We start from the raw sequence: 14,022 nt of genomic DNA on the forward strand, positions 1-14,022 counted from the left end.
TATATTTTTGCCATGAATAATGAGCCTACTTGCTTCAGACTCAAAACTGACAAGTTTGGACTAGTGCACATATAATATGATATTGTACTTGTGAACTGGTTAACATTTTATGAAAAAAGTTCTAAATATGTTTATATTCTGGTTTGTCTTGTTAGTAATGACAAACTTTTCATAATAATTATGATATTGTTTTCCATTGTTTTTCTTTCCGACGTCAGTGTGTATAGTGCCACAGTGTACACGTTTGGCCTTATTCCAGTGCACAGATACTAAGAACAATTTCTATGTACAGTTTCAACCACACAAGAAGTCCAAAGATGTTAGTAACAAAGGGAGAAGATGCTCTACACACATAAAACCAGGGTATAATTCTCTGGAGATATGCAAGCACAGAGCTACCAACTAAGCTACCATTCCTAAGGCTTCAGAAATTAGAGATAAGTAAACAATCTGGATTCATTTTAAGCGTGGGCAATTAAACATGAAATAGGAAAACCACAAAACCGCAACCCTATTTCCATCCTATTCCACCGTCTACAGAGCACCGTATCCAGTACGGGACCAAAGGAAGCCTATTGCAGGATGTACAGCAATGAGGCAAGAGAACAGCCTTAATGTTATGCCAGTCCATTGCAGGATACACACAAACATACACTAAGGCCACTGTCCCACCTGGATGCTTTCGTTTTTTCTTGTTTTTGGACATGGTCACTGTTCCATACCGCTATTTAATATTCATATATTCATTTGAAATTAGAGTTCATTTAAATAAGTTAAGATGTGTATATTAAACACCAAATACTAAAATCCTTATTGAGCATAGCTAATATTACGATTTATCACATAATCAATGCTGTATCAGATTTAACAAACTAAAAAACTAAAATATAAACAAATGTAGAAAATGTTAATTTAATAGGTCCGAGGTACACAAACGACTGATAGGGATAATCTACTTCATTAATTAATAATAATTTACTCAAAACACAGCCAATACATCCACAAATATCATTAATCACAAGCTAATTACGAATGCGCGAATTCAAAATACAAGTTCATCAATACCTTGGAATTACAGTGCTATATCTCACTATTACATTTTTACATATGCTTTCACGATTCAGAAACGGCTAACAAAATTAAAAGCACCCAGAAATCGTGTTGTTATACGAGGCAACGTGCCTTCTAATCGAAAAACCACGCAGAATTCCATCAGTCCCACTTGTGGTAAATGTATATTGGTATATATTAAAAAAACAAGGCGCCCGATTGAGTACTGGATACTTTTTAAGTTTTGTTATTGGATGGTATAATTACGGCGTCAACTGAACCGTTTAATTTGAAGTGATACTGGATTTTCCAGCAGCCGCAACTTTTTTAAAACATTTCCCCACAAGTTAAAACCCTTTGCCATTAAATATAAGTCTCTGGAATAATTAAAGTCATTGCATGGAAATAACTTATTTCCGTGAAAAAAATGCACATGCAGTATTAATTGCAGTATGCCGGCATCAGGAAGTTGGAGTGGCGCGCATGCGCAGTGCGCGGCGGAGGCAGGCTCGAGAGAGCCCCCGAAACTGCTATGGGCTTCGAGCTGTTTTGAGACAGAAGAAAAACACAATTTTTTATATTGGGGAGAATTTTTAAAAAAAGTTCTGTTTCCCCGAATTTGAAACAACACTGGGACGGGGTGAGCGGCACCAACGACCCCCCCGAGGGTCTGACTTTGCTGGAGGAGTAAAGGAAAGGTTCGTAGGTAAATGGTTTTATTATTATTTTCCTCCAACGGTGTGGGGTTTCTCACACAAAGAAGTGATGTCGGTGACGCCTGGGCGTTTTAAACGCCGCTGCCGGTTCTGTCTGCTCGTCTTAACGTGATATGAGATACTTTGAGAAACTCGGGTGAATTTTTTTGATAGGCCTTTTTTTCCTGGATGCGGTGCTCGTTATGGGCCGGGAGGGTCACTTAGGCCGAGCCGGTTCGCCTGAGTAAACCCCCCAGTCAGCGCTCGCGTTCCGCCTGCGGGCTGAGACGCCGGCCGGGGAAGCGGCCCGGAGCCCTAGCTGGGGTTTTCCCCATGCCGACTGGCCTGTGCCTCCGGTGTGACTGCTTCCCCCCCCACCGGCTCTGAATCGGACCGTGTGGGTACGTGTGTGGATGTATGCCCGGCCGGTGGGGGTATATCGCTTTACAGATGGGGTAACTGGGTAATTCCCTCTGTTTACCCAAAAAGTACCGCCTGCCTTCGCAAAATCATGCCGAAGTGGGGTCATTTGAGTTTATTGTCTATGCGAGTGAAAATGCGACACTTAAAAAGTTTCCCAAGTGATTCACGCCAACACCGTTTCGAAACTTTGTACCTAGTTAACTGACTGGCTAGTCTGGATCATCCCCAGGAGCTGACGTCTCATGCTTATGAGTATGCTCCTTATGTCCGATCGTGTAACACAGTTAGCTAAATCAGACACTTTAGCACTAAGTACTTTTAGATCGATGTTTGTTTTGTTACATTTTGGCACGATGCTGCCATATTACACATACACGCCTGTTACATACACACGTGTACTATGTTCGTCGGTGTACATGTTTGTCGTGTACCCTATATGTAATGAACCGGCTCATCTTCCCACATGAATTGCTACGTACCCTAATACAGTATCGTATCTTATCTGAATCTTATCTTATCTCTGAGTTCCGTGGCGAAGAGACCCCCCCCCCCCCCCAGGAATTCATCAGCGGATCGACATGTACTAACAGCGTTGAGTTCGGGACGTTTGCTGTGGTTGTAGCCAGGTCACGTCTACCGTCTTCAGGCGTTTGGGTTAGGCTTTTTTTGTGCGTTAGGTGCATTTCCGTTAATTTAACAGAGGAAACGAAATCGAGCTGGTTTCTGATATTCAACTGTCATGTTCTGATCTCTAACCTTTTTGTGGTATCAACCAGAACAGGGATTTTTTTTCTCTTATCTAATACAATATTAACTGTCTGTGTTCAATCCAGCAAGGAGTTTGATGCCACCTTTTCATGCACTAGATATTTATAACTAATCACTTGAAATATGGTGTTATTTGAAAAATGTGAACCCATAATTCAGTAAAGTACACAAGTTCTACCATTCCCCAAACTCAGTAGAAACATCCATTATGCTTTGTGCCTCATAATGCTTTGTAGCAACATCAGATGCCTAAATGGTAGATCTGTGCCCCTAATACAAAGGTCTGTAGCTAGACCGTAGGTATCTCATTTATCTTAACATGTGGTATATCTTGTATGACCTGTGTCAACAATAATAAAAAAACTTAATGCGGAACTAGAGCCAATTCAGATCTATTTATTTGCACTTCCCAGAAAGTATGTTAAATGTTTGAAATATTTATGGGAAAGTTTTTAGTGTCTAACAGGTGGAGTTTTTTTGTTGAGTGGTGCGCGATTTTGACACAGTGACCATATTTTCAAAAAATTGTCTTCATCCTCCCACCCATCTTCTAAATCCTGGTCCAGGTTTTGAGGTTCATGTGATTTCATTTTATAGTTTATGTTTGGCATTTAATGCAGTTGACAGATCCTTCTTGCTCATCTGAAATTTCTGAAAAATAAAAATGAAGATAAAAATGTTGCTTTTTCTTTAGGATGGGTTCAACAGAAGAGGCCAACAGACATGCTGTGATTATTTAGCCCGTCTGCCCTCCCGTCGTACCCTTTGGGTCGCTCCTTCCCCCCCCCCCCTCCCCCCCCCACCTTTCTGTCAGACTGCATAGGGGGATGTCAACAAGGATAGCATGAGATATATGCTCTTCATAAAATATTTTGTAAGTACAACACAATTTCATAAATTCATTTAATTAGAATTTCGAATTGTCTTCATAGGGTTTTACAGATTCCTTGCGTATTGGTTTTAATTTTACTTTGAAGTTACCATGAAGCATTTCAGCTTTTTTAATTATATAGAAGAGGCAACTCTGAACTGTTAAGTTTTGTATGTTCTTCATAAGAGATGATTAACTCTAGTCTGTAGTAAGTAAATACTTTAATTAGGTAACCTTTTCCCCACTTATTTAATTTTAACAGAAAACATTGTCCGTTGTGCCTGATGCTTATTTTTTTTTTGTATTAAATATGTATTATTAAAGGTTAACTTATTTCAAGCTAGGGGTTGGGTAGATATTTCTCCCCTGTTTAACCCGTTGGCTTTGTCGACATGCACTTCATCATTGAGTGAGGAGTAATGGTTAGGAAGAGAGGTTCTTCAGCTAACTTTATGCTTTGATTATAAACCAATGTCAGACATCGATGTTAAAACAGTGAGCATCGCTACCCTGGGGAATAGGTTTATTTTTCCCCGGCTCAAGGTCCCTTTATTCGGACGTGTCAAAACATGCTCTGCTCATTTATTTGTTTTTTTAATTTTTTTTCTTTCCCCTGAACTCACTACGGATGTTGAAATTGTCACTGGTAAGCAAAAGATGACTAATACTGTTAAGTGAAAACAGTCATCACAGCCTCCGTCGTGTGAAGAATTAATTATCGTCAGTTTTATTTTTGGTTGGCAGTTAGTAATGAAAATGTTGCACCTGGTGCTATATTGAGAATAGTTATTGTTTCTTACTGTATCCCCTGATTTGAATTGCTTGGTGTGAATCTGTCACCTGCCTTTCATTGTGCGGGCTCGTCTGAGGCCGTACACACAGGGCTGCTCAGTCCTAGAGAAGGAACAAATGGAATTTGGGGGGGGGGGCACTTCAGGATGTGCCCCGGCTTGTGCTGTTGCCCTCAGTTAGCTACGGAGCATGTGCAGACCTGCAGGGGACTTGCTGTGACTGATGACAAAAAACCTGTCTGTCAGGGCAAAAGGGAGTCCCAGAAAATGGTTTCACCCTCCCTCAGGTTTGCTTCCAGTTATGGCCAAAATTGCCGCCACCCCTTCTGAGAATTTACGTAATATTCCGTGGAATATTGTTGATTTAACACTACGTTAGTCTGGACAGTCTTTCTAGGAGCAAGCATCATGCAACTAGCTTTGAGATTCCCAGCCGCCCTCGTTACGCTCCCCTCTCCTCCTCGGAGGCTAATTTCTGAGATCCGATGCCGTTTTGCCCCCTAAATAGGGCCCTGATGAAAGTGAAGTGCGAGCCTGACCTGCCCGGTTGAGGCACGGTGTGAAATTGGCTCGGCTTGTTTATTTATTTATTTCCTGATAATGTCTCCGCTCCCTTCCTCCAGTAAGGTTAAGTGGTGAGATTTAAAGGGACGTCGGCTCTTCTGCCCTGGGGGGAGCTAAGCTGGCAATGGCAAAGGTCCCCACCCCTCCCCCGCCAGGGGAAATGGCCACCGGGCCCGTGGCTGAGAGCTGGTGCTACACGCAGGTAATTAGCTTATATTTGTTGTGTGTTGCAGAGTGTGCTTCTGCTTCTTCATTGTTGTATTTTTCACTTTACAAAATGATTAATACTGTACACATGCAATTTTAGGTTCATATGTACATGAAACGCCCATGTTTTGGGCTATATGATCAACTGTTTTAACCTTTTAACTTGAGCTGAAATTCACGGATGGGGTATTTTGTAAAGTTTTGCAAATGTTATGCAAGCTATACTATTTCGTTCCTATTGAAGTTCCTGGAGTGTAATTCAAACAATAATCCATGGAAGTCAGGTGCCTTTTGCAGTCCTCCTCTTGGGTCCTTGCTTTCCCTTTTTATATATTTTTCTTCTTGGATTAATGTCAGTGTGAGTCTAGAGGCTGCTGTGTGTTTTCCCCTGTTGAGTTACTCAGAGTTTGACCCATGCCTCTAGACGTCAAGTTCACATTATGAGAATTAAGGCTCCTTTGTTGTCTGAAAGTAATGCTTCTCCTGGCTTCACTCGTTCCAGCCATTAAGCCTCAATTACTGAATGTATTTTTAGCTATAGAAAAATGTAATGGTGTTACTTTGCTTATTTCCTGCCGTTTACACTAAACGTGATACGACCAAAATATTTTTATTAAACATATTTTAACTTAATTGCAACAAGGGGCAGCTGTCTTATAATACACCATCTCTCAATATGACTTCAGAACAATGCTCTTCTGAATTTGTTTCTCATATACTGTCTTGTTTTATTTAGTTGCAACAGTACTGATAAGAAACATTTCATAAGTTACGCCTAATGATGAGACATTTTATTAGTTTGTTTCGTTTATGCAGCTGTGTGAAATTTATTACAGAAACTGATTCTATTTCTTTAATATATAGGAGAATCTAAGAATATTTCTATGTATTGGCTGACTGCTGCCTCACCAGCAAGATGCCCAGTAGTAATTCTGTTAAATCTGATTATCTCAGGAAGACGTCCTCTTAAATGGTAATCATATAATGTGGACATATAATGTTTCGTTTCTCCAAATGCCCGATTGGGAGCGAAGTGCTGGAATTTACTCGGAATGTGGTGTTTTGTTAGGTGAAGGTAGTGAAGTTCTCCTACATGTGGACCATAAACAACTTCAGCTTTTGCCGAGAAGAAATGGGGGAGGTGCTGAAGAGTTCAACCTTCTCGTCTGGTCCAAATGACAAGATGAAATGGTAAGAGGTCCTGCTACGGACGTGACCCACCGCTGGGAAATTATCGGGGAAACTGAGAGCCCTGCACTGACTGCCAGTTTATAGGCAGTAAGATGGGTGTGAAATCCCAGGATGGCTTTTGGGCAAAGCCCAGCTCTGTCAGTCCTCTTTAGGAAGCGGAGAGGACAGAATCCGCTTAATTCCCACATCCTCGCTAAGCACACGGTACGGCACTTTCACTGTTTTTGTACATGGCTTACCTTCCTCGTCTGCTGGCCCCACGTGGGCATCCTTTAATCAAACTGGGCCTTGTGCGCGTTTCCCAGTGACCTGACGGATGTCCGTCACTGAACGTTTCACACTGTTCCCCTCTCCTTCTGGCAGGTGTCTGCGTGTGAACCCCAAAGGGCTCGATGACGAGAGCAAGGACTATTTGTCGCTATACCTGCTGCTCGTCAGCTGTCCGAAAAGCGAAGTAAGGGCGAAGTTCAAGTTCTCTTTGCTCAACGCGAAGAGAGAGGAAACTAAAGCCATGGGTGAGGACCTGCTGCATTGTGGGATGTCTGCATGGTGCGTTATGACACTTAAGCTTGTGGCAGCTGAACGTTACCTGGCGTTTATTTGGTCTCACTTTGTAATCTGTGTAATGGTATCAGAATGTTCTAGAACGTTCAATGAACCATGGCCTCAGTCTTGTAATATTGTGGTTTTTCTCCTACTGTGTTTTCTGCTATGGCCCACTGACCATATATGTTAATCTCATAAGAAGCGGGGTCCTTCAAATGTAACCGAACCGTGTCATTTCCAGAAAGCCAAAGAGCATACCGGTTTGTTCAAGGGAAGGACTGGGGATTCAAGAAGTTCATTAGGAGAGATTTTTTGCTTGACGAAGCAAACGGCCTCCTACCCGATGACAAACTCACGCTGTTCTGTGAGGTAATCGTACCCGCTTGTCAGCTATTCCTTCTCATGGTCTGTGAAACCGAAATATGTGTGATTCAAGAAAAAAAGATAGTTTCTTGTTCAGTCTCTCATTTTCCTCACTGAATATCACCTTTCATAGTCACTAACATTCATCATTTTGATTTTTCAGGCCAAAGTGTTTCATTCATACTTTATGTTGAAGCGGCCGACAGTCATTGTTACCTATCTAGTTTATGCATTTATGTATATGAATTTTCTTATACCTGTATTTATATATTATAGAATACCAGAAAATTGAAATAGAATTTACAAAAGTATTACTTCAGTTCCTGAAATTTAAACGGTTAAAATGGTAATGATATTTGAGCTAAAGGTAGTATTTTAAACAAAAATGAACGAAAAAAACATCGAGACTTCATTACATTTAAAACAGTGTTTCCCAACCCAATCCCCAGGGACCCAGAGATGGTCCACATTTTGGATCCATCCCAGCTCCCTGCCAGAATGTTCACATTTTTGCTTCCTCCCAGCTCCCAGTCGGAGCAAAAACATGGAATGTCTGCAGGAAACGCTCATTTTAAGAATTGTGTTTTTTGTGTATAATTGCAGTGTAACATCAAAACTGGAAATCTCACTTTGGTGGCGAGATAAGCAGGGGATAACTAATGATTATAGAAACTTTACATAAAATGGACAGTCGTTCTAATGTGTTCTATGTGTTACTGGTCTCAAGTAGATCTTAATTCTCCCTGGATTAAAACATCTCGTGAAATGAGCTGGAATTTCTTCTTGCACAATTAAACATTGATTTATCATTGTAGAAGGTTGTAAAAGATCTCCAAAGGAATATTTTCCTTCCATTATAGACAATATTAAATTAAAGCTGTCCCTAAATGGAAAATAAATGCTTCCTGGAATAAAAATATTGAAATTCCGAGTACAGGTTCACTTTTGTGAGCATCATCAGCATTTGTAGGCTAATTGGCAATTTTTTTTCTCTTGCCGGATGAAAATTGGACTGGAACATTTGCTTATTAGCTGTTTAATTTAAAATTTGATTGGTTGTGTTATAAGGGCAGCAGGGAGCCAGTTTGGTTACGTTCTGTGTTCGAGTCACGTTGGAAGTACCTGTTACTCCCTGGTTTCCTGGGTGTCTTCCTGTATGTTGGCCCAACTAGTACATTCTTCACTTTGGGAAGAGGCCATTTTGTGTAGTGCTTTCTGCAGCATTCTGTGTGCAGTGTAGTAAGTGTAGTAACTGTCCTAGGTGAGTGTAGTCCAGGACTCCGTGAACATCTCCGGCCAGTCCAACATGAACATGCTGAAGGTTCCGGAGTGCCAGCTGTCGGACGACCTCGGGAACCTTTGGGAATTCTCCCGTTTCACCGACTGCAGCCTTTACGTATGCGGGCAGGAGTTCAAGGCTCACAAATCCATATTAGCAGGTAAAGCCGTTTCCCTCGTCCACTTCCCACCATGCTGACTATCAGTATGGCTCTGATGTTGAGGAGTCTGCTCCTTTTATACATAGTTTGCGGCAGTTCTCATAACGTGGACCATAAGTATGACACCTTTTAATTCTCGCTGCTTAACAAATTCTCACTACAGCTGTCTGAGCTGATTGAGCTCTGAGCTATTATAATGTTTCATTTTTTCCGTTTTGTACCATTTCACAGCGAGATCGCCTGTTTTTAATGCCATGTTCGAGCACGAAATGGAGGAAAGTAAAAAAGTACGTATATCTCAAAGGACGTCTATGGTGAAGTGTACTGAGTGACCTGCACTAAATCCTTTCCTTTTCCTTTTTGAAATGACATGTGCACTGTGCATTCCCACAGAACCGCGTAGATATAAGCGACATTGAGCCTGATGTTTTCAAAGAGATGATGAGCTTCATTTACACAGGGAAAGCACCGAATCTGGAGAAAATGGCTGACAACTTGTTGGCTGCAGCAGACAAGGTTAGCTGTTTGTGACGTCCGTGTTTACTGGTCCTCTGGGTCGGATCGTGGCTTTAGAGAGCGATCTGGTCAAAGGGGAAGCTGAGGCAGCAGGAGTCTCGCTTTCATGTCGGTTCTTTATTAAAAATGTCTGCCTTGTTTTCCTGTGTCGCCTCCGAATAGCCCAGCTTAGTTAGATGTTGGGTTGACCATGGTAGGGTTTTAGTACTAGATGGTATAAAGGAAAAGTGGGTTTGTTCAGTACCTAAAACGCTCTATTGAGAATCATCCAAAATCGCTCTTAATTTTAGTCATAGAAGATGCAGCCATGGTAAAAATTCAGACCACAGCACAATTTTTTGCTTTTTATTTCTCACTTTATGGGTGTGTCTCTGAATATAAATATGCAAAATATATATGATATAATAGTAAAAACTACACCTTGGTTCTTCTCTGTTTCTTATTAATGAAGGGCTTCTTCCTTGCTTGTATGGGGCTTCGGTCCTGCTTCTAGGAGCCTGATGCGAACTGTCCTAGCAGTGAACCTCACACCTGCACTTAATGTTTCCTGTTCTTTTTGAAAGTCACTTGATGTCATCTTCCGATTCTTCATGATAAACTGTCGGATAAGTTGACGGTCATTAGAAAGTCACTTCTGCCCTTTGCCTGGCTGGTTTCTGGTCATTCCCAGCAGCTCCTTATTCTTGTGTACTGCTGTCTGAGAATTTTTGAACCTAGAAGCAAACTGCTGCTCAGTGTAGCCTTCTGCCAGCAGAACCAGAATTAAACCAGGATTTAAACATGCAGATTTGTTTTAAAAAAAGAGTGGTCTCAATTTTTTTCCATGACTGTATATACCAGAATGATGAGTTGGACTGTGATACAAGAACCTGTATTTCCAGAGCCCCCCCCCCCCCTCCTCACTCAATTTCTTGGCCAGGTTTTTTTAAGAAGCTTAATTCCAGTGACCTGAAAGTTCTTTTGATCTTCGATTTCCTGCGGTTTTCTGCCTGTCTGGCCGTTTCTTAAGAGGCGACCGGAGCGAGGTTACTGCGGGTGAAACTTATCGTCCTGTCTGGCGCTCCTCTCCCCTGCTGTCTCCACCCCCCCTGCCATCCCAGTACGCTCTGGAGAGGTTAAAGGTCATGTGTGAGGAAGCGCTGTGCAGCAGTCTCTCCGTGGAGAATGTGGCCGATGTCCTCATCCTCGCAGACCTGCACAGCGCAGAGCAGCTGAAGGCACAAGCCATAGATTTCATTAACAGGCAGGTATCGCGACGGGCGCTCTGTGGTGAATTTGTGCCACCTTTGTGGAGTGCGAGTTTGAACATTTTTCTTTTGTTTTTTCTGTTCTTATCATAGGTGCAGCGTCCTGCGACAGCTGGGCTGTAAAGATGGAAAAAACTGGAATAGCAAGTATGCAATTAGCTGATGTGTTTGACACACGATTAATAACAAACCCTTATCTCATCCGCCAAGATGCATTACAGTGCCTTTTTTTTTTTTTTTTTTTTTGGGAGCACAAATGGATAGGCTGGCTTCGTTCTTCACTGGCTTCCCTATCTCTGTATCAGCATTATTAATGAAATCTTTCCCGGATAACGTTGGGAAAAGGGATCAATTTCTGAATGGCGCACGGAGGAAATTGCAATGAGGCAACTTCTGTCTGTATCCCAGCATATGTCCGATAGCCTCATCGTCGACATGGCCATGGTTCAGGGGGAGTCCTATAGACATTTTCGGTTGTGGCCTCCCTAATGTCACCTGTTCACATGAATACACCAGACACTCAAGTACTCTGTTGGTTACAGAGCACAGCCTTCTAGCCATCTTGCGTATTTGTGTGAAAGGCAGGATTTGTTTTTGGAGAGAGAGAGAGTATATATAATATAATATAATATAAATATATATAAAAAATCACACACACACACACAGTGATCCCCGCTATATCGCAGATCGGCGATCGCACCCCCGCTATACCGCAGATTACTCCCCGACGTGTCTCAGCTCTCCAGGTATCGCGTCCCTTGCTTGCGGTCCGATTTGTTTTGTTTTCATTTCGTTTAAAGCCCTACAGTGGCTCCCAAACGTCCCGCATCTTCTAAGCCTTCTGATAGTGAGCCTGAGTGCCAGCGCCGTTCAGGAGAAGGTAAAAGTCCTGGATACGTTTCGGGAAGGAAAGCGTTACGCGGACGTTGCTCGCCGTTACGGCTTGAATGAATCGACGGTACGCTACATCAGGAAGGATGGAAAAAATATAAAAGAGCCATATAGGTTTTCATTTTTATATTTTTCATTACATATACAGAGATAGGTGTGTGTGTAATATATATATATATATAATATACACATTTCATATTGTCTTTCTATTATTGTTATGTTACTCATCCTTATCCCATCATCCACATATATGTGTTGTTTTAATAAGTTTACATGTTTAAAGCGTGTGGGAGGGGTATTTTAAAGCTTAAACTATAGAAAAAAAAATGTTTATATGGTTTTTCTATATTGCGGATTTTCACCTATCGCTGATGGGTCTGGAACGTAACTTCCGCGATCGGCGGGGGTCACTGTACTCACCTTTGGCGCTTCCCTACTGCCACCAAGTACCGCACCATACTCTAGCCAAACTGCAAAGAGAGAGTTTTCCATTGTGAATTATGTGCGCTGTACCGACAGCATACACGCGCTGACACGGTCTCGCTTTCTAGCAGGGCCAAAAGCGTGACAACAGCTGGTTGCATCGCCACCAGTCCTATTGGTCATAATGCATGGAGTCTAAAAAGAGCTGTTGATATGAGTCGATATGCATGGATTATCTGAAGGAAAAACGGCATGTTCTATAGATTATTCATTATTGGTAGTTTCGCACTGTAGTGCTCTACTACTGAGTGCTATAGAATGGCTGAGCTGAATGGATTTGTAACACAAACTTATGCAAGCTAATGCCAATTCCACTAGCATTTAACGCTAACATTACACAGTGATTCTCATATATGTGTTAGCGGAAATTAGCATATACTAAATCATGATGTGCAGTCTGAACAGTTATTAAATGTCTTAGGTTTTATGTCGCTGTCACTCTCTGAACCCGGCACCCCCTTTACTGAGCCTACCTTTCTGCAGTAGAATGCAGAAGTGAGCTGGAACCGTGCTCTAGTGCCTGTTCCCAGTATGGGTTGGGTACTGGCTGGATCCCATATGCCAGTGGAAAAACACAAAATTATATTATAGAATATGAATTTATGTGAGGTCTTTGTGTGTGCCTCTCTATGCCCTAAAAAAGGTCATTTTCTTCTTTCCAGTCATACGACGGACATAATGGAGACGGCCGGCTGGAAGTCAATGATCCAGTCGCACCCTCACCTGGTGGCCGAAGCCTTCCGCGCACTGGCCTCTGCGCAGTGTCCTCCTTTCAGTCTGCCCCGCAAGAGGCTGAAACAGTCTTGACCGCTTTTTTTTTTTTTTTAAAAGACTTTCCTGGGGGCAAACATGGGAAGCTTTGGACTGCTGTGTGAACCTCTTCCTGTTCCCCCACTACTTGATTCAGTTCAATTCAGTTTATTTTTATAGCAGAGTTGCCCCAAACTGGCTCACATATACATGTGTAATTCTGATTGATCTCTGGTTGACCACAAATGTGTAACGTTTAACTTGTTTATCAGACGGAATTGTTCAGTTTCACCCCTCAGCCTTTCTCAGTTTCAGTAATGTCAGATGGCCTTAAAACTTTATGCCATTTCTCCAGAGTTTATATTATGTCTTTATTTAACTGTGTGCCTGCCTTGTCAAGAGAGACCAGGCTTTCTCCAGATTGCACTAGTTCCCATAATGCAGTGTTTTTTTTTATCACAGAGTTCTATATGAATGCGTCATTGATTTAATGGGAGACACTGCATATGTCGAATGTTTAGCCCTGTTTGTTAGCTGACATTTTAAAAGTGCGAGCCTTCCCAGTGAAAGTCCATTTCCTCTTTTTACAGTTGAGATATGCCCCATATTGATGGCACCGTTTTCTCACAAAGGAAGCTTACCATCTTAAGTACAGGCGTGTGAGCATGAACCAGACCTATTGGATGGGAATACTTGAGTGACTTGCAGTATGAGAATTTTTGTAATGCGGATGTAAAGAAATTAACTGAATACTTTTTGTATTCTGGATCTGTTTTAAAAAATATTGGTAAAATATGAAGATTTTGTTAAGATTTTACTTGTAGTGGACTTCTTCGAGTTTGGAGTGTCATTTTTCACTTTCTCCTAATTAAATGCATCCAGGTAGTGCACATCACTTTGCAGAGCAAACATAGATGGCACAGACAGCTCTGCTACTCTTGCCTGTAAAAATATGGTCACAAATAGCTGGGTGGGACTAATTGTGACACAAAGTATTAAATAAGGTGAGGTTTAATGGCATTGTGTTCACGCACTTGTTTCTTAACTGTCGTTATGTTACCCACGGGTGATATATGTTGGAGGGAAAGACAAGTTACTTGCTTGGGAAACTCGAGTGAATACATTTTCGTCTTTTGAGACGGTGGGTATAGATAAGTCCACAGCATATTTTTCAGGAGCAACAGAATTCTGGCTACATTTATTCTGTTAGCAGTAATGTCAAGGAGT

General features: G+C 41.8%; 1 protein-coding gene across 4 annotated transcripts; it reads left to right on the plus strand.

Annotated features, from left to right (window-relative positions):
* Positions 1-1,534: 1,534 nt before the first annotated feature.
* On the plus strand, positions 1,535-13,607 carry LOC111858395 (speckle-type POZ protein-like A). 4 transcript variants are annotated; one of them, XM_023840147.2, is made up of 12 exons: positions 1,535-1,756; positions 3,631-3,810; positions 5,222-5,364; positions 6,439-6,560; positions 6,924-7,075; positions 7,348-7,475; positions 8,731-8,908; positions 9,140-9,195; positions 9,302-9,424; positions 10,525-10,667; positions 10,765-10,818; positions 12,708-13,607. In XM_023840147.2, the coding sequence occupies exons 3-12, from the start codon at positions 5,287-5,289 to the stop codon at positions 12,850-12,852; spliced, it is 1,179 nt and encodes a 392-aa protein (XP_023695915.1). In that variant the 5' UTR covers positions 1,535-1,756; positions 3,631-3,810; positions 5,222-5,286; the 3' UTR covers positions 12,853-13,607. The 4 variants fall into 4 exon arrangements, with proteins under 4 accessions (XP_023695915.1, XP_072556521.1, XP_072556523.1 ...); XM_072700420.1 differs by having other exon boundaries at positions 1,535-1,748; XM_072700422.1 differs by having other exon boundaries at positions 10,525-10,671; positions 12,708-12,848.
* The last annotated feature ends 415 nt before the right edge of the window (positions 13,608-14,022 follow it).

This window comes from Paramormyrops kingsleyae, chromosome 16, assembly GCF_048594095.1.
Source record: "Paramormyrops kingsleyae isolate MSU_618 chromosome 16, PKINGS_0.4, whole genome shotgun sequence".
NCBI classification, from domain to species: Eukaryota; Metazoa; Chordata; class Actinopteri; order Osteoglossiformes; family Mormyridae; genus Paramormyrops; species Paramormyrops kingsleyae.